At 49.2% G+C, this 21,282-nt stretch overlaps 8 protein-coding genes across 8 annotated transcripts; 3 read left to right on the forward strand and 5 right to left on the reverse strand.

Annotated features, from left to right (window-relative positions):
• Window positions 1–813: 813 nt before the first annotated feature.
• On the reverse strand, window positions 814–2,320 carry HD553DRAFT_306770 (uncharacterized protein). Its single transcript, XM_046179335.1, has 3 exons — window positions 1,740–2,320; window positions 1,214–1,680; window positions 814–1,152 (listed from the first exon to the last, which is right to left on the reverse strand). Exons 1-3 carry the CDS (start codon window positions 2,192–2,194, stop codon window positions 1,103–1,105), a joined length of 972 nt encoding a protein of 323 aa, XP_046039000.1. The 5' UTR covers window positions 2,195–2,320; the 3' UTR covers window positions 814–1,102.
• A 324-nt stretch (window positions 2,321–2,644) lies between these two features.
• Window positions 2,645–3,450, reverse strand: HD553DRAFT_268700 (uncharacterized protein; the record flags this gene model as incomplete). The annotated part of the gene is made up of 2 exons (XM_046177591.1): window positions 2,645–2,781; window positions 2,862–3,450. Coding segments are annotated over 2 exons (726 nt in total), but the record flags the coding sequence as incomplete, so codon positions are not given.
• A 148-nt stretch (window positions 3,451–3,598) lies between these two features.
• On the reverse strand, window positions 3,599–5,106 carry HD553DRAFT_366903 (uncharacterized protein; the record flags this gene model as incomplete). Its single annotated transcript, XM_046184115.1, has 8 exons — window positions 3,599–3,994; window positions 4,053–4,171; window positions 4,237–4,273; window positions 4,343–4,416; window positions 4,481–4,496; window positions 4,573–4,659; window positions 4,717–4,962; window positions 5,026–5,106. Coding segments are annotated over 8 exons (1,056 nt in total), but the record flags the coding sequence as incomplete, so codon positions are not given.
• Window positions 5,107–5,200: 94 nt separating this feature from the next.
• HD553DRAFT_268618 (histidine kinase-like ATPase) lies at window positions 5,201–5,692 on the reverse strand (the record flags this gene model as incomplete). The annotated part of the gene is made up of 2 exons (XM_046177587.1): window positions 5,201–5,391; window positions 5,470–5,692. The coding sequence occupies 2 exons, from the start codon at window positions 5,690–5,692 to the stop codon at window positions 5,201–5,203; spliced, it is 414 nt and encodes a 137-aa protein (XP_046039003.1).
• A 461-nt stretch (window positions 5,693–6,153) lies between these two features.
• On the forward strand, window positions 6,154–8,086 carry HD553DRAFT_306774 (NAD-P-binding protein). The gene is made up of 8 exons (XM_046179336.1): window positions 6,154–6,354; window positions 6,417–6,640; window positions 6,725–6,829; window positions 6,898–7,217; window positions 7,296–7,323; window positions 7,387–7,484; window positions 7,567–7,675; window positions 7,735–8,086. Exons 1-8 carry the CDS (start codon window positions 6,324–6,326, stop codon window positions 7,876–7,878), a joined length of 1,059 nt encoding a protein of 352 aa, XP_046039004.1. The 5' UTR covers window positions 6,154–6,323; the 3' UTR covers window positions 7,879–8,086.
• A 226-nt stretch (window positions 8,087–8,312) lies between these two features.
• On the forward strand, window positions 8,313–11,179 carry HD553DRAFT_366905 (uncharacterized protein; the record flags this gene model as incomplete). The annotated part of the gene is made up of 6 exons (XM_046184116.1): window positions 8,313–9,023; window positions 9,120–9,239; window positions 9,312–9,585; window positions 9,682–10,052; window positions 10,136–10,432; window positions 10,514–11,179. The coding sequence occupies 6 exons, from the start codon at window positions 8,313–8,315 to the stop codon at window positions 11,177–11,179; spliced, it is 2,439 nt and encodes an 812-aa protein (XP_046039005.1).
• Window positions 11,180–11,594: 415 nt separating this feature from the next.
• Window positions 11,595–12,900, forward strand: HD553DRAFT_322435 (uncharacterized protein; the record flags this gene model as incomplete). Its single annotated transcript, XM_046181287.1, has 4 exons — window positions 11,595–11,615; window positions 11,693–11,946; window positions 12,030–12,267; window positions 12,352–12,900. The coding sequence occupies 4 exons, from the start codon at window positions 11,595–11,597 to the stop codon at window positions 12,898–12,900; spliced, it is 1,062 nt and encodes a 353-aa protein (XP_046039006.1).
• A 478-nt stretch (window positions 12,901–13,378) lies between these two features.
• HD553DRAFT_322436 (uncharacterized protein) lies at window positions 13,379–15,644 on the reverse strand (the record flags this gene model as incomplete). Its single annotated transcript, XM_046181288.1, has 6 exons — window positions 13,379–13,739; window positions 13,841–13,995; window positions 14,271–14,399; window positions 14,838–14,905; window positions 15,207–15,331; window positions 15,625–15,644. 6 exons carry the CDS (start codon window positions 15,642–15,644, stop codon window positions 13,379–13,381), a joined length of 858 nt encoding a protein of 285 aa, XP_046039007.1.
• Window positions 15,645–21,282: the final 5,638 nt, after the last annotated feature.

A 21,282-nucleotide genomic window follows, 5' to 3' on the forward strand; every position in this document is an offset into this window, starting at 1 on the left:
GTTGACAGTGACTTGCTCTCGGCTCAGAGGTGGTTGCGACTATGCTTCCTGGTTGAGCTTGCTTCAGTCCAAACCTAGATCTCTGTTCCGGTGTGGGAGGCATTTGGACTTGCTGATGCAGCGAGCGGGAGGATGCGTATTGCTTCATTATCGAGCGGAATGAGATCGTTTGATGATGCTGGGGGCGATGTGATGCCTACGGGCGTGATTACGTCGTATTCAGGTAGCTGATGCAATGAAGAGTTTCGTGGTCGTACAGGAGTTCGATGTCAAAGCTCGCCTCTCGTTGTTGTGGTATCGTCTAACGCTGATGTCTGCTCGATCGACGGTGATGGTGGGGAACCCGCTTGCTATGTGTACAGATAACTAGGGCAATGATCGGCGAGTAATGATTGTCGCTGACGACGCCTCTCTAGGCCTCTAGCTGAGTCCTTCCCGAGAATCTCAGCAGATGGCAAACATGCGTGCCGGACACCCGATCGTCTGGCTTGGGCTTCTTATCAGTTGTTGAGATGTTGTTGAAGTTGATGGTCACATCCCAACCCCTTGATCGCTTTTGTTTTGTTTGTTGCGGTCGCCTTACGTCAGCGCGGGTTTCAGAGTAAACACGTACTGTACCGACCAGGATAACTGTCCCTTTTGTCCCGCGTCCTAGAGAAAAAGGGACAGTTGTCCTATGTCCCCACGACAAAATCGCTAAAATTAGCTTCCGAAATGCCGTAAAACGCTAAAATGTGCTTCCAAAATCGCGTTTTTGCTGATTTTCCGGAAAAGGGACACTTGCTTTGGCAAAAGTTGATCACATAAGCAAAACCAAAAGGGACAGTTATCCTGGTCGGTACAGTAGTAGTAGTCATGTCCTCATACTGGATGCGAACACAGAGATACAAACAGTATGGGAAACTCGATCGTACGTCCAGGCGAAAGTACAAATGCGAATCAAGCAGATTGTCGAGAAGCAGGAATCCCGGCCAGGCTCGTGCTATCGGAAGTCAAGCCGAACCCCATAGGCTATGCGATGAGAGAAGTTGCTGCGCATTTGGGCAGGGCTCATCTGGCACAGTGGCTCACGCTGAGAAGGTCGATGGTCCGTCGTCCGAGATCAGAGCTCATAATAGCAGTCCAGGATAAATTCTTCGAGTTCTTCCCAGACTGTAAGCATAGCGACCACCGATCAGTAAGTCCAAGACTCAAGAGGAGGCGAGCTGCTCACAGCCGCTGCTGTCTCCGTTCCCACAACTGCAATCGGACTGGAAATCGATCTTGGGGCGATTGGGTGGAGCTTCGACTCGGGGAGGGTTTCTACCGAAGCAAAAGCGATGATCACTCCCATCTTGTCCAAGATAAGGGCTGATGACAATGCGGGTGAATGGCGAGGATGAAGCGATGTGTCCGCTAAAGTGCTTGACGAGTTTCCCGATCGACATCCAGGCACGATAACGGGTCGAGATCTGGTCAAAGGTGTTGTTACGAGGCCAACCAATCTCCAGGAACAGATCGGGGTGAAACAAGGGGCCCCCCAAGAGCCGTTCATCGACAGGGACCTGACCCCGACAGTTGTATATCCGAAAGGGATCACAGCGGAGTGTGATAGCTTGGTTTCGTCTGAACATGCCTAGTGGTGGATAAACCTTTGCATAAGACCTGAAATCGTCTATGACTACGTGCTTGATGTCAAAGCTGTGTATGGTTTCAGTTTACTTCTCGATCATTACGGTGTTGCTGCCGAGCTCGCTCACAGTTTATTCAACCTCTCGAGCACATCATATCCACCTACGCCAGACAAGTGTACCAGTGCGATATCCGAGTGTTGCTCCGCCGAGCGAAATGAGATGAATGACCCGGAGATGGATCCGACATGTATGTGTTTGACGTGCTTGTAGGAATTGAATGAGGGTCCGATGATGAATCCGTTCAAAGCTCTTTGAGAGTTGAGCGAAATGTCCTTGTAGATAAGTGGAATTGTGGTACTATGAAACCACTTTGAGGTGATCAATATTGCCAGAATCGGGTAGAGAGTGACTTCTTTCTCCTGTCGGCCGATGCGTTCCCGCCGCAGCAGCAGCTTTCCAACTTCCTTGGCTCTTAGATCGATATAGCACTCAATGATCAGTTGGATCACCTCGTACGGCAGAGATGGCGTGCAAAGCAAAGCTGGTCTCGTAAATTGGGAGATAGTCGAGCTGTCCGTCATTTGGCTACCAGCAACAGACACGACTTAGCAGCCCAGCACCAGAATATCGACGGATAGATCGAATATTGCTACGAACTCACATGCGATATATGAGGTACGGACTTCGTTTTGATTGTGTCTTCCGGGTGACCGGGTGAGATGCTGTGCATATCAGGCTGTTGAATCGATATCTAAGCTCCGAGATTCCTGGTTATGGCCGCGAATCGCGAGATCGCGGGTTGCGGGGCCACCTGCGCTTGCGAACTTGCGATTTGAGGATTCTTTCTTTGGCGGTGATCGCAGTGACTAGATGCACTAGATGCACATTGATCAGCCGCGGCCGACTCTCTCAAAGTCTTGCCGCACGCTGCTCGATATTCCTGATATTTCATATAATTCTGGCACAACGCATCTTTGCCTTTCTCCTCGCACAAAGTCGCTGATGTAAGGGTTGACAATGTCAAGTTGGTGCTACGAGGAAAGCTCGTACAGGACATGCAAACTGGGTCTACCATGGGCGCAATGGAAAGGGTCTCGGGTCCTGACCAGGTCGCGGACCATCTTTTGACATTGAGAGAGCGAGAGTGGATCATTGAACATGATGGCACCTGAAAGTTGAGCAAGTTGAGCGGATATAGAACCTGAGGCAACGGCACGGCACCGGCCGTCTCAACCCGGAAAGACTGACCTCGACATGCGTTAGATTTGGCCAGATCTATAAATCGTGGAGGGCACCAGCTCAACACGTTGGTAGGTTCCACGACATCACCTTCGAACTTCTGCAGGAGAGCGCGAATGGCAGCATCGCTGGCCGCCCGATCGATTAGGTTGCCAACGTAGTCGTGAAACGCGCGTTCTACTTCCGAATGTTCAAATGCTAAGCGATTCGCAAGTAGCTTGGGGACGGTGGTGATCAACGCGTGCTTGGGCACAGAAGAGTCCGAATCCGCTTGTAAAACGCATGTCAGACCCCATATGTGTAGAAGCGGAACTGCCAGGGGTACCTGACGGAAGAACTTCTGCTCCGCCGGAGTCAATCTCAAAGCTGCCCCGTCTCCGATCAATGCCTTGGAAGCAGCGCCACCTGAGCAGACCTGAGCTGTCAGATCGTACAATATACTTTCGAGTCTGATCCTTTCATCTGCGGCGTGTTGGTCGATCACCACGATGAAACATCTCGTCGCTGCGATGCGGTCCGGCGCAGCAGTACTAGTACGTTCACGAGCGAAGATCCGGCAAGCGATGAACTTGTTGTCGACCTGACCGATGACCTGCGCGCCAGCTATTCCAAGATGGGACAGGTCGATCCAAAGAGGTCGCACAGACTCTGGTTTCAGACAGGAGAGCGGCCGAAGTGGTAGTGACGGACTGAGCACACGAGGGGGTACTGTGCGAGTCTTGAGACAGAGCGTTAAACCTAACCTCTCATACGGGTGACCGGGGCGATAGACCCACTGGCTGGTGAGGGACGCTATGCGTAGCCAGAGTCGAGAGTTCGATCACGGCGCCCTTCCTATGGTCGTCTATGCTCGACAATTTGAGGTGTCGTGACTGGCTGTTTGGAACCGACAAAGCTCTATCGGAACCGGCTTGATAACCCATCTCGGCGCAAGGCATCCTAGAGGTTCTGGCTAGATCTTCTCGGATCGGATCCTGCATAATTACAGTCCCGTCTTCGCAGCCGTGTATGCTCTCTTGTAACTGTCGCTCCGGAATAGTAGGCTTAGAATCTAGATGAGGCGGTCGTCCGTCGGCTTTGTTGAACCTCCCCAAGAGACCTCGGATGACCCTGCTAAGGGCTTCTTTCACAACAAATAAATCCTGCGCTATTTTCTATGAGCGGTGGTATCGCATATTGCGCTGATGCATCGGTCTTCACCTGGAGCGTAAGCGAGCTCTTGTCCGTCTGATAAGACAGGTCGGTCCGGTCCGAACCCAACTTCAGTTTGATCACGAACAGAGGATATGCAGTGATTTGTAGGTCGTCGTCAGGATTTTCTGCCTCGACGGAAAGTCAGACATTGTGATCGGATGAGGAGGCTATACAGGCGGTTTCAGCTTACTACGTCGCTGAGTTCCTTTAACGATGTCATCTCGAGCCTATGAGGTTTATAGTGTATCGCTCGTGAAGGCTGCATCCTCGAGAATATACGTTTCCCAGTTACTCACTGAAAGCTCAGCACGGAATGCGTCTTCGATAGTCTCGTGGAGTTCACACCGTTCGAGATGGAATCCGTTAACATCTGAAAAGAAGGAGGGAATAAGCCTCTACCGACAACATGTATCCGGGGTATTGATGTAGTTCACAGAGGTACTGTTGCGACTGTTGCGGTGATGAAAGCACTCAGACCCCGCGTATATGTCTTCCAGTGGATTGACTCCATTCTACTCTGACTCACCCGCGAATGATTATCAAAATCGCCGAGGATACCGTCTACCTTTATAGAATGCTTGTCGGATCCGTAATTAACGGAAGCTCGTACACTCTGCGAAATGTTAAGCAGATCAGCCAAACTCCTTCGTCAACTATCATTGACCCTCACCAGAATTTGATGATCGTCCGGAATATTCAGCAGCTTGCGATAAGCTTGTTGGTCGTCTCGCTGACTTCTGTGCCGGAAGACCGTCTCGTACGACGAATCTTCTAGACTGGACGCCTCGATTCGATTGTTCGACTTTACGAACAATGTCATTCCGACTCTGGGGCTGCCGATAGCGCTTCGTTCCATGATCCTAAGTAATGTTTGCCTTTGTGCAGCCAGGCTTCCCGTTTTTCTTCTGATGGGGATCTGATCAAGGAAGACTCCGATCAACACTGTTCGGAAGGACATCGCGGCTGCCGAAACCCTCACATTCTGGAACAATTGGCGTATCGTGACTGTAGTACCGATCTGTTGCCTGTGACCAGACGTTTGCCCGCAGAAAGATACTCGACCGTACTGCTTGTCGATGTTCACTCAGTTCTGAACTATGTGATGGGAGTGGAATCATGTCACCTTCATCTGCTTCGTCCAGGTCGGGCCTGGCTCAGACGGTCGCGAAACGATTTCTACCTCTGCGATCTGTTGTAAGGATGCAATAGCTACAAACGCATGACAAACTCGGGTCAGGGTCGAAGATTCGCTGAGACGACGAGATATGGGGAGATGAACCTTCTCCGCGAAAGCCAAAGGTGTTTGCGGGGACCAATTCACTCTTTCCGCGTGCTTTACTGGTCGCTATAGATCAAGCGAGAGAAAGGTGAATCGAAATGACCATCGACCGAAGAACACATGCCAAACCCTTTCTGGGCTCACCATATCTCACTCCGACTCGTTCCAAGTCGTGTCGAGAGATTCCCGTTCCGTTGTCAGAGACCTTCACGGACCAGGTAGCAGGATCAACCCAGCAATCGATCCGAGTGGCGCCCGCATCTAGCGCGTTTTGTACCAGTTCTCTCAAGGCGCAGGCGAGTGAGGTAATGTTCAGATTCGACCGCAATTGAGCAACGAGGGGATCAGGTAGTTGTTGAAGGGACATCGCGGCGCGGCATTCGATGTGTCGGTCCGGTCGACGAGCGGTAAGGCTGGATCCAGCTTTGCTGATTGCTGCTGAAATGCAGCCGTCCTAGAGAGGGGGGTCGAGTATACCTAGAAGACCTACCTTGGTATGTGTGATACACTCTATATGCGATGCTTGTAGCTTGCAGCTTGAGATGATCGTGGACTGTGGATGATGGCTGATCGGCTGGTCCTCAAAAGTCGCCGAACATGCCGAGGATGCTTCTCGTGTAATCTGAAACGCATTCAAAACTCGACTCTCCCGCTGATTACGTGACCTCTGATCCTCTGACGTCATTCTTGTCTCCAGCCGACGGCACCTGGATTCGTCATCTTCCCCCTCGGTTGACGCGTGTCTGTGCGCTAGTAGTGATCCCTGTCGTCCTGGCGACCTCGCTCCACCTCCCACGAACGACCTCCTGTGGGAGCAGAAAAAATCGAGACCGAGTGGCCCATGGCCCATAAGACCTCGACATCGCAACAACACAGTCCGGCAGTCCACACCGTATTCACTTCTTGCTTCACACTCCCCAAAGCACCTCCTACCTTTGTCTCATAATCTCACAAGACTCAACACTACAACAACGTACGACACGCTATCAACCACAATAATGTCTGCTCAATCTCAAGTTCTGTTCCTAGGTCAGTCGACAGTGTCATTCCGTATGGCTCTAACAATCGGCTGATTCTCGTATCTAAATAAGGCGGTACTGGATACCTCGGATCCGCCGTCCTGTCTCGATTTTTGGCTCTCGAGACCAAGCATCAGTTCACGGTCCTGACTCGTTCCGAGGAGAAGGCCAAGCTCATCGATCAGATTCGACCTGGTCAGGTCAAGGCCGTCCAGGGTACCCACCAGGATTTGGATCTTATCGAAAAGCTCGCCAGCGAGAATGATATCACCTTCAACTGTGCCGACTCGGACGATGTGAGCGAGATTCTTGTTTGCCGCAGTATAGTTTAGTGGCATTTCACTAACTCCGTGAAATTGACCCGCAATTCACCCTACTAGCTCGACTTGACCAAGGCCGTCCTCAAGGGTATGGCTAAGCGTAAGAACGCTACCGGTCACCGACCCATCCTTATTCACACCTCGGGAACCGGTACTCTTATCGACGTGGGTCTCCTATCACTTTCTCAGCTGTCGCGCATTCACGGTATTGACAAGTGTGCGCATATTGACAGGATGCAAGGGGTGCCTACCCGAGCGAGACCATCTACTCGGACTTGCGAGCCAACCCCACGGGCAAGCCTCCTGTCCTTTTCCTCGACTCGCTCCCTCCTACAGCTTTCCACAGGAACGTTGACCTCGAAATCATCGAGGCTGACAAGCAAGCCCTCATCCGTGCCTTCATCATTCTACCCAGCACCATCTACGGTATCAACAAGACCGAGCTCGCAGAAAAGGGAGTAGGCAACCCTCAGAGCCAGCAGGTGCCCAACCTCATCAAGGCTAGCATTGACCGAGGCCGAGCGGGTATGGTTGGTAACGGGCAGAACATCTGGTGAGTACTTTCCTCTTTTATTACCAGCTAGAACAACGAGCTCATTCGGGTCGTAAAACTCGTCATTGAATCTTTTAGGCCCAACGTTCACATCAACGACACTTCCGTGAGTGCACACTTACAACGCCTCGTTACGCAACCGCCACAGGCTGATCTCAAATTCAAACAGGAACTGTTCGTAAAAGTATACGAGTACTCCGTATCGGGCAAGAAGGGAAATCACGGAACCTCTGGTTACTACTTTGCCGAGAGCGGCGAATACACACAGTAAGGAACCAGTATTGTCGATAGTTGTCACACGGAAACACGTAAAGTCTTACGATTGCCTGCTTCTTTTGCTCGATTCTAGATTCGCATTGGCTCAGACCATTGGTCGAGTGCTAGTCAACATGAAGATCGCTCAGGACACCGAGCCCACCACGTTCTCGCAGGAAGAGGTCGACAAATACTACAATGGCGTAAGTCCCCAAGTATCTTTCTACGCCGATTCTCGCGACTGACACCCCGCCGTACCCAGTCCTATTACGCTGGTACCAACAGCCGATGCCGAGCGGACCACTCTCGATCAATTGGTTGGCGACCCAAGAAGACCGCTGGCGACTTTTTCGCGAGCGTGGAGGAAGAGGTCCAGCAGACTCTTGCTAGGTCGAAGAAGGATTGAAGGGGATCGATTCAGTCAAATAAAACAGTGTATCCGCAGTAGCAAGCCGAGAAGCCGTAGCGTGTCGGCTACAATCAATGATCGAAACACACAACTGTAGACATGCATTTATCGAGATTAGCCACGTTATCAGGGCATATATGACGAGATATGTTCCTCATAATGCGACACGCTTTAGCAGGGCCTAAATCGACCTAAATTCGACGCGTTATCAGTAAATTTACCGCTTACAGCTATGATGTGTTAATGTAATAATTAATTATTAACGTCATGTTGACGAAGTCGACGACCTATCGACTTAGTGCAAGTCGATCGCCTTGCAACTTCTCGAAATATGCCTTTACACATCAAATAAGGTCTTAGACATCTAGTCCTTCGCTATACACATCACTAGCAGTACAAACAAACCACCTACAATCACTCAGCCCGTCAAAATGAGCCGAAACCCTTCAAATACCCCTCATCAGCCAGCCTTCGCGGCATCTCTCGACGTCGACGACCGTTATAACCCGGTGTCCTTCGAGTTCGACCAGTTTGGCTCAGACATAGCTCAGATGGAGGCAGAGATGGAGAGGTTCCAACCTAGTACATCAGGATTCGTCTACCCCCCAGGCATGGGTGATTCTTCATCGTCGGGTCCAGCCTTCAGCTTACCGCAAGTTAGCCAGATTGCACCGAACTCGCAATTGGCTCAAACATCGCAACAGGCTGATTCTCTGGCAGGTCCAGTACCTAAGAAACGTGGTAGACCAGCAGGGAGAGGTCAGGCTAGAGGCTCAGGGAGAGGAAAGCGTGCTACGGTCACGCAAAGGGACTCCTCTTCGGTTCCTACGGTCCTCGATTCGAATACCCTCTTTCAACAAGGACAAGACACTGTAGACCTTCATCGCAGGGCCCTTACCACCAACAAGGCCTACGCAGGTCATATCAGAGTCGTCAAGGACTGGATCAAGAACTACCAAGCGAGTAGAACAGAAAACGACCCCGATCTCTCCGACGTCTTCGACGTGCTCAGTATCCGGTCAGCGCAGATGGTATTCTTGTTCTGGACCTCCAGGCAGGATCAGGTCGGCTTCCGATCGATCGAGGGGAGTCGTTCAGCCCTGAAAGCGTACTTCGCTGGACAATTCCCGAATCAGTGTCATGTGGGTGCAATATCTCAGATCTGCATCAAATCCGTGGGGAGATGAATCGACACTCATTTTGTGATATTGCCGTTGTCCCCTTGTCCTGTCGTACAGGCTGCAGAGTGGAGGCAGGTCGATGGTCGATGGGAAGGCAATCCTGTGAACGATGGCCACAATACGGACCTGTTTAAATCGCTACAGCGACGTCATGCTAAGGAGAGTATTACGAAGCAGGTGGGTGCAAATTCTTGATGTTGCGTTGAAGCTGAAGTACCCAAAACTGATCGAGTTCTTGACTTTTCCCAGTCTTCTCCTCTGCTCCTGCCCCAGTTGAAGGTCCTCGTACGGTACATCGAGCAAGAACTGGTCACCGAGAACAATCCGATGCGATATTCGCAGCTGATGTACGCATCAGCGTATATCACTTTGGGGTGGTTCTTGATGGCAAGGATGGACGAGTGCTTGAAGCTGAAGGTCTCTGACTTCGTGGAGCATGGCTCAGACCCTAATTACCCCGGTCAAGACATCCCGTTCATCTATCTGACTTGGCGAAAGACGAATCAGACGGATCCGCATAATTGTGGGTGCAGATTCTACGATCTGCGCTCAAACCTGTTTCATCCTTATCTGACGTGTAGACTCATTTCTATGGTCTTTGCATGCGTCTTCTGAATAGGTAATAAGTACCAGATACATCGTCCAATGGACCCAGAGGAGATGGAGGTCTGGGCGATACCTCCTCTCCTTCGATGGAGAAAATACGTAATAGAACGAACAGCGATCGCTGAAGCTGGCTCGGACATGCTTCTCCCTGCCATTCAGGCTGGTGGCAAGCTTGACGTGTCTATACCCATGCCACCTAGGTCGTGGGTGGCTATTTGGAACGAACTCTGCGAAAAATCCGGTCTGAACGAACAAAATCCCACCTCGGACTTCAGTAGCCATTCTCTTCAACGAGGAGGTGCTCAGTGGAGGCATAACTATGCTCCGTACCGTTGGGGACTGCCTATCATCCGCTGGTGGGGTGGATGGGCCAGTGGAGAGCACGTGAGTCTTCTGGAACGAAAGATCGAAAGTTGTTCTTCTTCGGTGCAAATCGACTGATCTGCGCTCAATGTTCTTTTCTTCAGACGACGACCCTGATGCGATATCTGCTGGATGAGCAGAGTAAGATACAAGGGTACCATGGAGATGCCACGAATCCTCTATGGATTGCTAGCCGGCATGTGCTGCAGCAGCATGGTGGAGACGGTTTACAGCCGACAATAGCGGATATTCAACGTCTTCGAGAAGAGGTCAAGCAAGAGTTCAGAACCTTCTCTAAACAACAGGAACGATCGACAGGGCAGCAGTTTGACGAGATACGGAGCATGCTGCGAGATATCAAGACGTTCGAACCGAGTGGTGACTCGCAGTCGGAGTCGAGAGTAAGTACAATTTTGGGGACAACCTCCCAAAATTGCACCAAACTTGACCTTTATACTGATCGATCGATTCACTTGTTTCAGGCCGAAGAACTCCTTAAGACGCTGCTGGCAAGGGTGGAAACCCTCTCAGGCAGTCAACAGGTTCCTATGCTGCAGCAACCAGCACCATCGACCTCGTTTACGATGCCACCGAGCCTGTCTTTGAACACGACGAATCCGGTGCAATCTGGACACCTTGCACCCATCTCTGCACCATTCTATCCTCCTCGAAACACTGCTTCAGGCAGTACGAGGATGGTAGTAGACCACTCGAACCGTGATGATCGTCTACGCTTCAAGGTATCCGGTGAAGTCATCATGGGGAAGCGTCCGATGAACCTCCCTCGAGTTACTACAATTCGAGAAGCGCTGCTTCAGTGGTTTGAAGCAGGAACAGGGGACAAACGACAGCACCAGTACGCCCTGATGGAGTGGCCAGATGAGTGGGTGACGAAGCCAATCACCAAGGAAGATACCGCTATGCAAGTGCTTCACGGTCAGCGCAAATTACTGGCAAGTGCCTATACGCAGACGACAGGATTGGAAATTTGCACCGAAGCTGGTATCGCCCTATTCGAGCTACAATACCCACAAGGGACTCTGACGAAGGTGATGAAGGCTGTAAGGGAGCACATGAAGGAAGCAGGACTTCTCCAAAGCCGTAAACGTGCGGTCCGAGGCAACAGCAACGATGTCGACATGAACTAGATCGGTACATGCTTCTCGATCGATTCCTGACTTAATATAAGCGATAGACCCTCTGTTCTTGTTGTCACGCACTATCACAACGTTCATAATCACCCACGATGTACTATCTGCCTCTATAATTGATTCTAGACTTGTAATACTCGATTCAGTAAAACTGACTCGATTTTGAAAAATCGAGCTCGAAACGAGAACAAAAGAAACGATGATCTCGGGTGCAAATCTGCCTCCGGAGAAGCATCTAGACGTACGATCGTCGAATCTGCACTGTACTCGATTCACATCTATCTTCTTTACATCTAGACGTCTAGATCGTTATTACACGGTAGCTATAGCAATCTAGTCATTAGATAACATCGCCTGAACACGTCAAACCACCTGAAACAAGCCACCAGCCACTTTACGTGAATTTAGCGCGATGTCGAACGCAGAAGCCGGAGTGAGTCGTCTATTGCAGTACTGAAGCTTTGCATCGAGTTGTACGGACTTGTACTGACTCTAAAACGTCCTGTTTAGTCCTCTCAAGCTGCTGTCCATCCTCGAAAGCAGTCCCTACGGATGCAAACGGGTGGGAAGAAGCCAATGGCGCCGTTGGCCCCCAAGACGACCAAGAGGAAGGCCCCGGTGAGCTCTTCGGGCTCATCGTCGAGCAGCTCGGGCTCGAGCTCCTCCTCGAGCTCGAGTTCGAGCTACAAAAGCAGCAGGCGTTTGAGTGAAGAGGAGGACGAGCTCGAGGACGAGGACGAGGACGACAACGAGATCCCTGCCGAGTAAGTCATGCTTCTTGATGCAATCTTACCGTTCTGCACTTAACACTTTCTCATCTGTTCTTGCTTACTGAACACACAAACAGACACCTTACTGGGATTTCAGTCGTCGATGATGACCATGAAGACGAGTGGGCCCAGTTGCGGGCGTATATGATTGAGAAAACGGTCGGAGACAGGGTGATCGGGTACAGGGAACCCAAGGCTTTGGCCAGGCTGAAGAAGCTGTGGCAGGCTAGGGAGTACTGGACCGATCAGAGGTTATACGAGCTCTGTTTGAAGAAGAGAGGGAGTGTCAACGGTAAAGGACCGGATCACTTCGAGGTATGTTCTTCTTCTGCTTCGGTGCAACGAGATAGATTTGCACCCAAACTGATAAGTCTTGATCGTGTGCGTATCATATCTCAGGCCGGTATTCTCACCCTCTTTGCTCGTCAGGGCAAAGTAAGGAAGGGTGAGGATAGGTGCGGACATTGTCGTGCGATGTGGACGAACCCCAAACGCAAGGGCAACAACGGCGAGTTCGGACTTTTGGTGCAATGCAAGCAAACTGCACCGAACAAGAACTGTGCTCAGTGTTCGTTCGATGGCGTCGTCTGCGACAAGCGGGTGAATACGGGAGGCCTCGTCAAGGTTCAATCAGGTGGCTGGGACCTTGCTATCGGCTGCGAGGGAGTCGCAGAGCAAGTGCAGGAGCTGATGGACGGTCATGTCGAAAGTCTCGACCCCGAAGACGAAGAAGATGTCGTCGCGTTGAATCGAGACGATCTCCACGCCATCCGAGACAAGACTGCTGCGCTTGTACGTGCTCTTGGTGCTCTCAAGGACCTGTGCGAGGAGATCCCGGATCGCTACTACAGCGACGACAAACGTCAGGCTCAAGACTCGAACAATCGAGTTGTAAAATTGTGGGAGATCGCTGAGCCTAAAAACGGCAATAAGAAGGTCAAGAAGTGATTGTACATGCTGTAACTGTTCTATGCAATACCATACGATCTGCACCTGGTCTTTACTGCTTCTAAAACGATCGAATTCAAAGACTTAGACATGTCCGACTCGAGGTTATTATTCAGATTGTTCAGTGCAAATCTAACCTCTTGCAATATACTTTCACAACTCAAAACAACTACTGAAACGTCGTAAAACAGCCACTCTGAACCCCTAACCCCTAACTTTCTGCCTCCGAGCGGCGCCCTACGGGCGCAAATGTTTGATTTAGGTGATTTAGGTCGACCTAAATCGATCGCGCAATATGTCGAATTATGCGCGTTTTTTGGGTGCAAATCGCATAATTGCACCATAACAACTTCGCGAAAAAATCGATTTCACCGTCCTCTCGTGCCACGCCCTGCCTCGACCTAAATCCCTGCCACTATGTGGTCCAGCAAAACTGAACAAGCTCGCGACCTCCAGTCTCTCATCATTGACATGCAGTTCAAAATCTCAGCGTAGGAGGGTCTGACAGGGAGTTGGCTGTACTCCATTGCCGATGTCGCTTGATTGACCCCGGCCCGTCTGTATGCATTTCTAGAAAGCCTTCTAGTCGGTCTTTGAGATTGTTGACCTGCTTGCACCGCATGTAATGGTGAAAGCTTTTTGGCATTCCATCCTGGAAGTCAATTTGTAGCACTGGGTGATCCGGAGAAGTCACACAAGGGTGTACAGGTAACCTTAAAAGATAATCGACCGTGTTGGAAGGAAGGGATGGCGTGTGGGGAGTCCTAAGGCCCTGATTGTAAGCCAATTCCCCAATCAAAAGGTGCAGCAATTGTGCTTGCTGCACTTTGACGATGTCGCTATGAGTAGGACTGAAAGATTTGGCCAGCTCGTCCTAGAAGACAGTACAGGTATGATAGGGTACGGCAAGAATAGCAGATGACGCATTGGAACAACTCACTGATAAGTCCTTGCTGTGAGGAGCTTCCCAATCAACTCGGTGCGGAACCTCCACCTAGTGTGGTGCCATTCCATTTCTTCCTTGACCGCCTGTTTGTCGCGTGGACAGTTGCTGTGTGCAGTGGTAAGGATGTTGCAGGACCTGTCAGTTTGGTCCTGTGTGGTGCTAGCAAGAATTTTCTTGTATGAGTATGTGATGTTTTGTTAGTGATTGGCTAGGTTTTGTCCCAGCATAAAAGTGTGGAGGGCACAATGACGATGCTTTTCTTCACAGGTGTTCAATCACAAGGTCGTCCATGGCAAAGTTGCCCCCCCTCCCAAGCTTGTCTGCAAGTTGTTCCAACTTACTTGCATTAGGCCATTGAATTTCTACTATCTAGGTTTTTTCATGCCATCTAAATTCTTCTGGCCAATCATGCCACATGACTCACAGCTTTTACAATCAGTTTGCAGTGTTTGTGACTAGATTGTATCTGTGAATTGTAGGACTGCAAGAATGCATCAGAATCACTGTGCAGTGAATAACCATATTCATGGAAACTCCCCAAAGACAAGTGATTCTGTTATAATTCATTATGATGACCGTGATCTGAAACAGAACACTATATGATCAATTGCAGATATCAGCATCGCGATTTTTCTTGCCCACATTATTTATGGGCTTTGCTGTCGTTTATAGGCTCATGAAGCTCACACAGCAAGCTCAGCTGGATCTCTTGCTTATTGGCAAGTCTGATTGACACCAATATCCAAGCCAAAATCTTCTCTGCAATGAGTTGCGGTTCTGCAATAACTTGGGGCAGCATGACTTTAGGTCTTGTGTCTGTTGGCCTTGCAAATTGGATGCATCATACACCCAAAAGCAACCCACTTGCGTAGAAAGAATTCCTTTGTAAACCAGTCAACCTTTGAGGTCTATAGCACAATATTTGAGATCCTGGGTAGGCTCAACCATACAGGCCTCCAGACAGTGCTCTATGGCATCAGGCAGTGCTCACTGGACGAGGCGCGGCCATAATGAACCTCATCACTGACATGTTCCACTCAGCCAATATGGCAGCCAAACCTGGGCAAACCTATCATAAATTATAATTTGAGCGCTCAGGAATAGAAGACCGCAGACATATTTGTGCGAGCCTTCTTCCTGTTCTTGGTGCTACATCATTGCTATGCTTTAAAGCTGATGTGGACCTCTATGGCGCCACAACCCCCTGAAGCCTGTGCATTTTACAGGAGCTCATGTAGATTGTACAAAGTACAAAGTACAATGTACATTCTACAAAATGAGGCTTTGTGATTGAGGATTGCACCTATAATGACGTCATCACCTGCAATGTCATACCATGCTAATCTTAACAGTAGCTTACGTAAGATAGGAGGGGAGTAAAGAACTGCTAGGGACACGGTATTTTCCTGGGAGACGCGGTATTTTGGCAGGCACAAGAGCACGAGGAAGCATATTTGCATCCGGAAATTTTCGCTCGAATTTGAGCTACATGTCTGTTCACCCTAATTTGCTAGGCAACAGTTCTACAAATTTGTTTCTTGAAAAGGGATTCATGCAGTTTAGACACTGTATATTACAGCTGTGTAATTTTTATGGAAGTCTCCTGATGATTCTGTTCAGAGAAATCCTCCTGCAGCTCAAATCGCTGTAGAGGTGATGCGCAAGATTTGTATTGTGGGGAAGAATTATTCCCCCCCCTCTCACGCCTGCTATCCCGTAATACCGTGTCTCTAAGGAAAATACCGCGTCCCTATCAGTTCTTAGGGGAGTACACGCACATGTTGTTGAAGATTGGCATGCTATGACATCATAGATGATGCTCAAGGTGTAATCTTAAGCATGAAGGGTCAACATGTGACCAGGATCACCGTTGTGACTGCTGACATTTGATGTGACTGAAGTCACACTTATGTGACTGAAATCACATGTTGGTTGTAAAGGATCAGGGGAACGACTTGTACTTTTCGCATAGTTTCATGTTCCATACTTTATACATTGTACATTGTACAATGTACAATCACCTCTTATCTTTGTACTCCCAGTCTACTTATGAGTATATATAGGAGGCAGGAGAAAGGTCATCAGGGTACAACACTCTACCTCTTTACTGTACACTGCTCTCACTACCTAGTTGCAAGACCCTGCTTTAGTGTCTTCCTACACAACAAAGTCCCCATCATACACAACAACCTTTGTCAACCTTTTCAAAGCTTAGCTACCCTTGCTGCTGCTTTCTTTGGGTGTCCAAAAGAGCGAGGTGGTTGGTTGATCAAGTGGGAAGTAAGAGAACTTCATTGACCATGAAATGGACCCCCATGTTGAGCTTTGCCTCTGCTCAGTGATTGTGACTTGTTTTTGGTTGATCTGAGCAAATTGATTACAGGCTAAGTCAGCCTTACTTAATCTTGTTTGTGTGACTTGTGATCTCTGGTATGTGTTGCCTTGACTTGATCCTGCACCCTTGTCTCAGTTAGACCCTGCAAGCAAGCCATCAAGTACAAGTTGGCCTACGTGCCTGATTCAGTTCTTCTCAGATCTGCTATTGCAATGCATGGTCTTGCCGATGATGCTAATGATCAAACAGCACTTGTCTTGTTTTCACATAGAAAAGTACTGAAGTTGCAAGCTTGATATGTGTAGTGTTTTGGCATGCTCTGGTTCTTTTGTACAGATTGCAGTCGCCACTCTGTACATCCATGGCCAAAGTCGATCTGTCCGGCGTTGATGTCGGTAACGTCATTACCATATGCAATTAAAGTCGATGGACAGGAGTTTGTATACTAGTTATTGTAGGCTTGAGATTTTTTGCTCAACATCTTGAGGTAAGTCACATATGACTTATCCACATGTGTGCAAGATGGTTTCTGTTGACTTGATGACAATTATATTTGTTGTATCTGAGGTGTCGCGCTCTCTTTGGACCCTAAAGAGCAGATCACCTTCCATACACCCTGTGAGCCTGGTAAGAAGGACGAAACCTTGCAGTGCTGATGGGTGAGATCAGATATGACACAAACAATGGTGTTGGGAAGCTTTGCAAATTGGGCACAAGGGACTAGCCAACTTTGCCGGGGTCTGCATGTTGTGAAGTAACAACTAGATCCACCAAGGTTGGTTACTTGATGTACCTAGGCAATAGTAATGGTGTGTTACTATTGCTGATCTTGTCTTGTTGTGAAGATGAATCAATGTTGCTTGCATAAAAGTAAAGTAGTACATGAGAGGGGAAAGAGAAATCTGACCCAAATGGCCTGCTATATATACTTTTCTGGGAAGGGGCAAATGGAGGCAAAAGGCTGCGGTTTGCGGTTTGCGGTTTGCGGTTTGCGGTTTGCGGTTTGCGGTTTGCGGTTTGCGGTTTGCGGTTTGCGGTTTGCGGTTTGCGGTTTGCGGTTTGCGGTTTGCGGTTTGCGGTTTGCGGTTTGCGGTTTGCGGTTTGCGGTTTGCGGTTGTCAATTGCAAATTGCCCTTTTTGCTTCCTGCTGTTTACTTTGTGGTTGAGATTGCTTCCATGTGCTGATGACTAATCATCACATGCCTATTTCCAACACTCCCTCTCAAGCTCAAGCTCAAAGTCCTCCTAGTGTCAAGGCACTCTGACTTGGCTGTTTTTGTGTAACTTCATTTTCTTGTTGAAACCGATTTTCAATTCCTAGAGACCAAGTCCTCATCCTGGAGTGAGCCGCATCCTGAAAAGGATGGAGTAACTTTTCGACTTCCAAGATGGTTCGCACCAATCCTTGCTGAGGGTGATCCTTTGCCTCCTAAGATTGCGTGCTGACAGTGGATCTTCTCATTCCATCACTCTAGATGAATGAGCTGGCAGTTGTGCTTGTGTTTGATATCCTTCAGTGGTTTGGTAAGCATATCTGCTACCTGATCCTGAGTTCCAACATGGTGAATGGTGATGTGACCATTGTCCACCATCTCTCTGATGTAGTGATACCTGATGTCGATATGCTTTGACCTCTTGTGATGAGCTGGATTTCCGGCCAATGCCAGAGCTCCTTGATTGTCACAGTAGATCTGAGTTGGCTTGTCTTTAATGACGAAGTCCAACTCCTGCAACATCCTGTTGAGCCAGATGGCTTCCTTGGCAGCCTCCGCCAAAGCCATATACTCTGCTTCACAGGTAGATGTTGTCACTGTGCTTTGCCTGATAGAGGTCCATGAGACTGCTGATCCCAGCAGTTTGAAGCAGTATCCTGTAGTGCTTCTCCTTGTCTCCATGTCTCCTGCATAGTCTGCATCACAGTATCCAATGAGGCTGTGTCGATTGCCTCCTGTGTTATTGTCCAATTGACCAAGGGTAAGGACCTTGTCAATGGTGCCTTTCAAGTATGCCAGAGTCCTTTTGGCTGCCTTGAGATGTTGTTCAGATGGGTTACTGCTGAACCTGCTGAGGTAGCCAACAGCAAAGACAATGTCTGGTCTCGCTGACATGGCACTCCACATCAAGGATCCAACTATCTGTTGGTAGAGTGTCTTCCTCTGCTTGTCCTCCTTGATGGTGTCTTCTTGCCTCTTCATCATGGCATCATAGAGTGGTGTGGTGACTGTCTTGGCATCCTGCATGCCAAACCTGTCCAGCACCCTCTTTATATAGCCTTCCTGGCTGAGTGAAATGGTCCTGCTGGGTCTGTGTCTCTCCAGCTTGAGTCCAAGGATATAGGTGGCTGTTCCTATATCTGACCATTTCCACTTGTCCTTCAATGCATCCCTAATGCCATTGATGGTGCTCATCTCTTGAGCAGCAATCAGGACATCATCCACATAGAGTAGTAGATATGCCTGTTTCTTCTTGTGATAGTAGAGTCCCCAGTCTGCTGATAGTCTGGTGAAACCCAACTCTTCCAGGTATGTGCTGATGAGTTGCCACCATACCCTGGGTGATTGTTTGAGACCATAGAGGGATCTGACAAGCTTGAGTCCTGTTGACTTCTTGTCCTGCCTTCGGTATCCATCTGGAAAGTCCATGTAGATGTCTTCCTCCAATGTGCCATTGAGGAAGGCAGTATCTGCATCCATCTGGTAGAGCTCCAAGTCTTGAGCTGCCACAATGGTGAGCAGTATCCTGAGTGAGGTGAGTCTGGCCACAGGGCTGTATGTGTCAAAGTAGTTGACACCATACTCCTGAGTGAAGCCTCTGGCCACTATCCTGGCCTTGTACTTGATGACCTCTCCTCTCTCATTGAGCTTTGTCTTGAAGACCCATTTGGAGTCTACCAAGCTAGCTCCCTCTGGAACCTTGACCTCTTGCCAAGTTCCAGTATCCTTGACTGACTTGAGTTCCTTGTTGATGGCCTCTTGCCACAAGTCAGACCTTGGATCTTGCATGGCTGCCCTGTATGACTGAGGGTCTTCTTGTGTCTCTGCAGAGTGGACACTAGCCAGTGCCATCTCTTGCATGATGTTCAGCCTGGGTGACCTTCTCCTGATAGGTGCCCTGGGCCTGAGTAGCATGGGATCCTCATCATCAGAGTCTTCTTCTTCCTCTGATTCTTCTATCTGAGGTGAAGGATCCCTGTAGTCCAATGGCTGATCTTGTGGGCCATTGACTGCTGGTGGTGATGCTTCCTTCTGAGGTTCTTCTTCTTTATTTTCCTTGTCTTCAGAGGCATCCTCAGTATTAGGTGACTTGGTACCCCTATACTGTTGATCAGGAAGATGTCCTTGATGTTGTTGCTGTGTTCCCAGTGGAGTAGTTTTCCCTTCAGTAGCTCCCTCTGGCCTCTTGAACACAACATCCCTGCTGGTAAGGGTGACATCTCTTCCTTCTTCTTGTATGACCACCAGGTAGCCTGCTCCAGTGATGTTTGGATGGAGCAGCTTCCCCTTGATTGCTTTCTTGGTGGTGAGATCATTCTTGAGTCTGCCCTCCTTGGGTACTCTGATCCAGCACTCAGTTCCAAAGGAGTGAAGTTGGCCATATCCTGGCTTGTGCTTCCACATGATTTCCTCCAGAGATCTCCCTTGATATTGCTTGCCCATGTTGATGAGGGTGCAAGCATATTGCATGGCATGGAACCACCACTTGTGGTCCATCTTGGCAACAATGAGCATGGAAGAGCACATCTCCTTGAGTGTCCTGTTTGCTCTTTCTGCTGTGCCATTCAGTTGAGGTGTGTATGGTGTGGTGACCTGGTGAACTATCCCATGTAGTTGCAAGTATGGCTTCATGCCTCCCAGGTACTCTCCACCACCATCTGTCCTCAGACACTGCACTTTCCTGTTGAAAGCCAGTTCTGTAATCTTCTTGAAGTTCTTGAAGCATCCTAGGACATCCATTGCTGTCTTGGTCTTCAGACCACCTATGCAGGTCAAGCCTGTCAAGTCATCAATAAAGGTAACATAATAAATGTTCCCATTGATGTCTGGCTTGAGGGGTCCTGCTATGTCTGAGTGTACTATCTCCAGTGGTTCTTGAGCTGCCACTGAGATGTCACCAAAGGTGAGCCTGGTTGTCTTGGCTATAGCACAGACCTCACACTCTTCCATCTTGAAGGTAGAGGTGTCCTTGTCTGTGATGTGTAGTTGTCCTGATGCTGCAAGCTTCTTGATGGTACTGACACCCATGTGTCCTAGTCTGTTGTGCCATCCTTGTATGGTGTCCTTGTCCTGGACAGTGAGGTAGAGTTGCTCTTGCTCTTTCCTCTTGATCTTCTCATCTACTGACACAACAGCTTGTTGTTGTTCAGATTCAATGTAGAAATCCTTCTTGAGTGGCAACCTGAATGCCCTCAAGGTTCCCCCTGGACCTGTCTTGTAGACTGGAATGTTGATCCCATGTTTGCTGATCATACCACCATGTTGAGTGATGTCTACATCCCATCCTTTAGCCAGTAGTGTTCCTTGGCTAAGTAGGTTGGCTGGTGCATCCTCCATAAGCACCACATCATGAAGTGTCAGATGCCCTATGGCACTCTGATATTGAGGTAACTTCATAGTGACCTTTCCACCATGCTCAGAGACAGTAGCACTTCCTGAGGCTGTCCTGAACCTCTTGGGGAAAGCTAACTTCTCTAGCTGGCTGAACACATCTTTGTTGTTGCAGATGTGGGAGCTAGCTCCAAGGTCAACAAGCCATTCTATGCTCTCTTCTTTGACTAGAGCAGCATATTCTTCTTCAGAGATCTCTTGAATAGCTGCACCCGCTATGTTCCTGTGCAGGGCTGCTAGATCATCTGTAGGCTTGTTGTGGTGATTGTTGAACCTGTTGTGTGACAGTCCCTTGGGTTTGTGGGTATAGCCATCTCCTATCCTAGGAGCTCTGCAATCCTTGCTAGAGTGGCCTTGTTTCCCACAGTTCCAACAAGATAAGGCTTTCTTGTTGTTCTGGTCCTTGTTGTTGAGGTTCCTTTGTTGACCTTGACCAAAGTTCCTCCTTTGCTGCCCATGACTGGCTTTCCTCACCATCATGGCAGTTTGCAACCTAA

Source organism: Filobasidium floriforme (assembly GCF_021052385.1).
Source record: "Filobasidium floriforme strain CBS 6241 chromosome Unknown HD553scaffold_4, whole genome shotgun sequence".
Lineage (NCBI taxonomy): Eukaryota > Fungi > Basidiomycota > Tremellomycetes > Filobasidiales > Filobasidiaceae > Filobasidium > Filobasidium floriforme.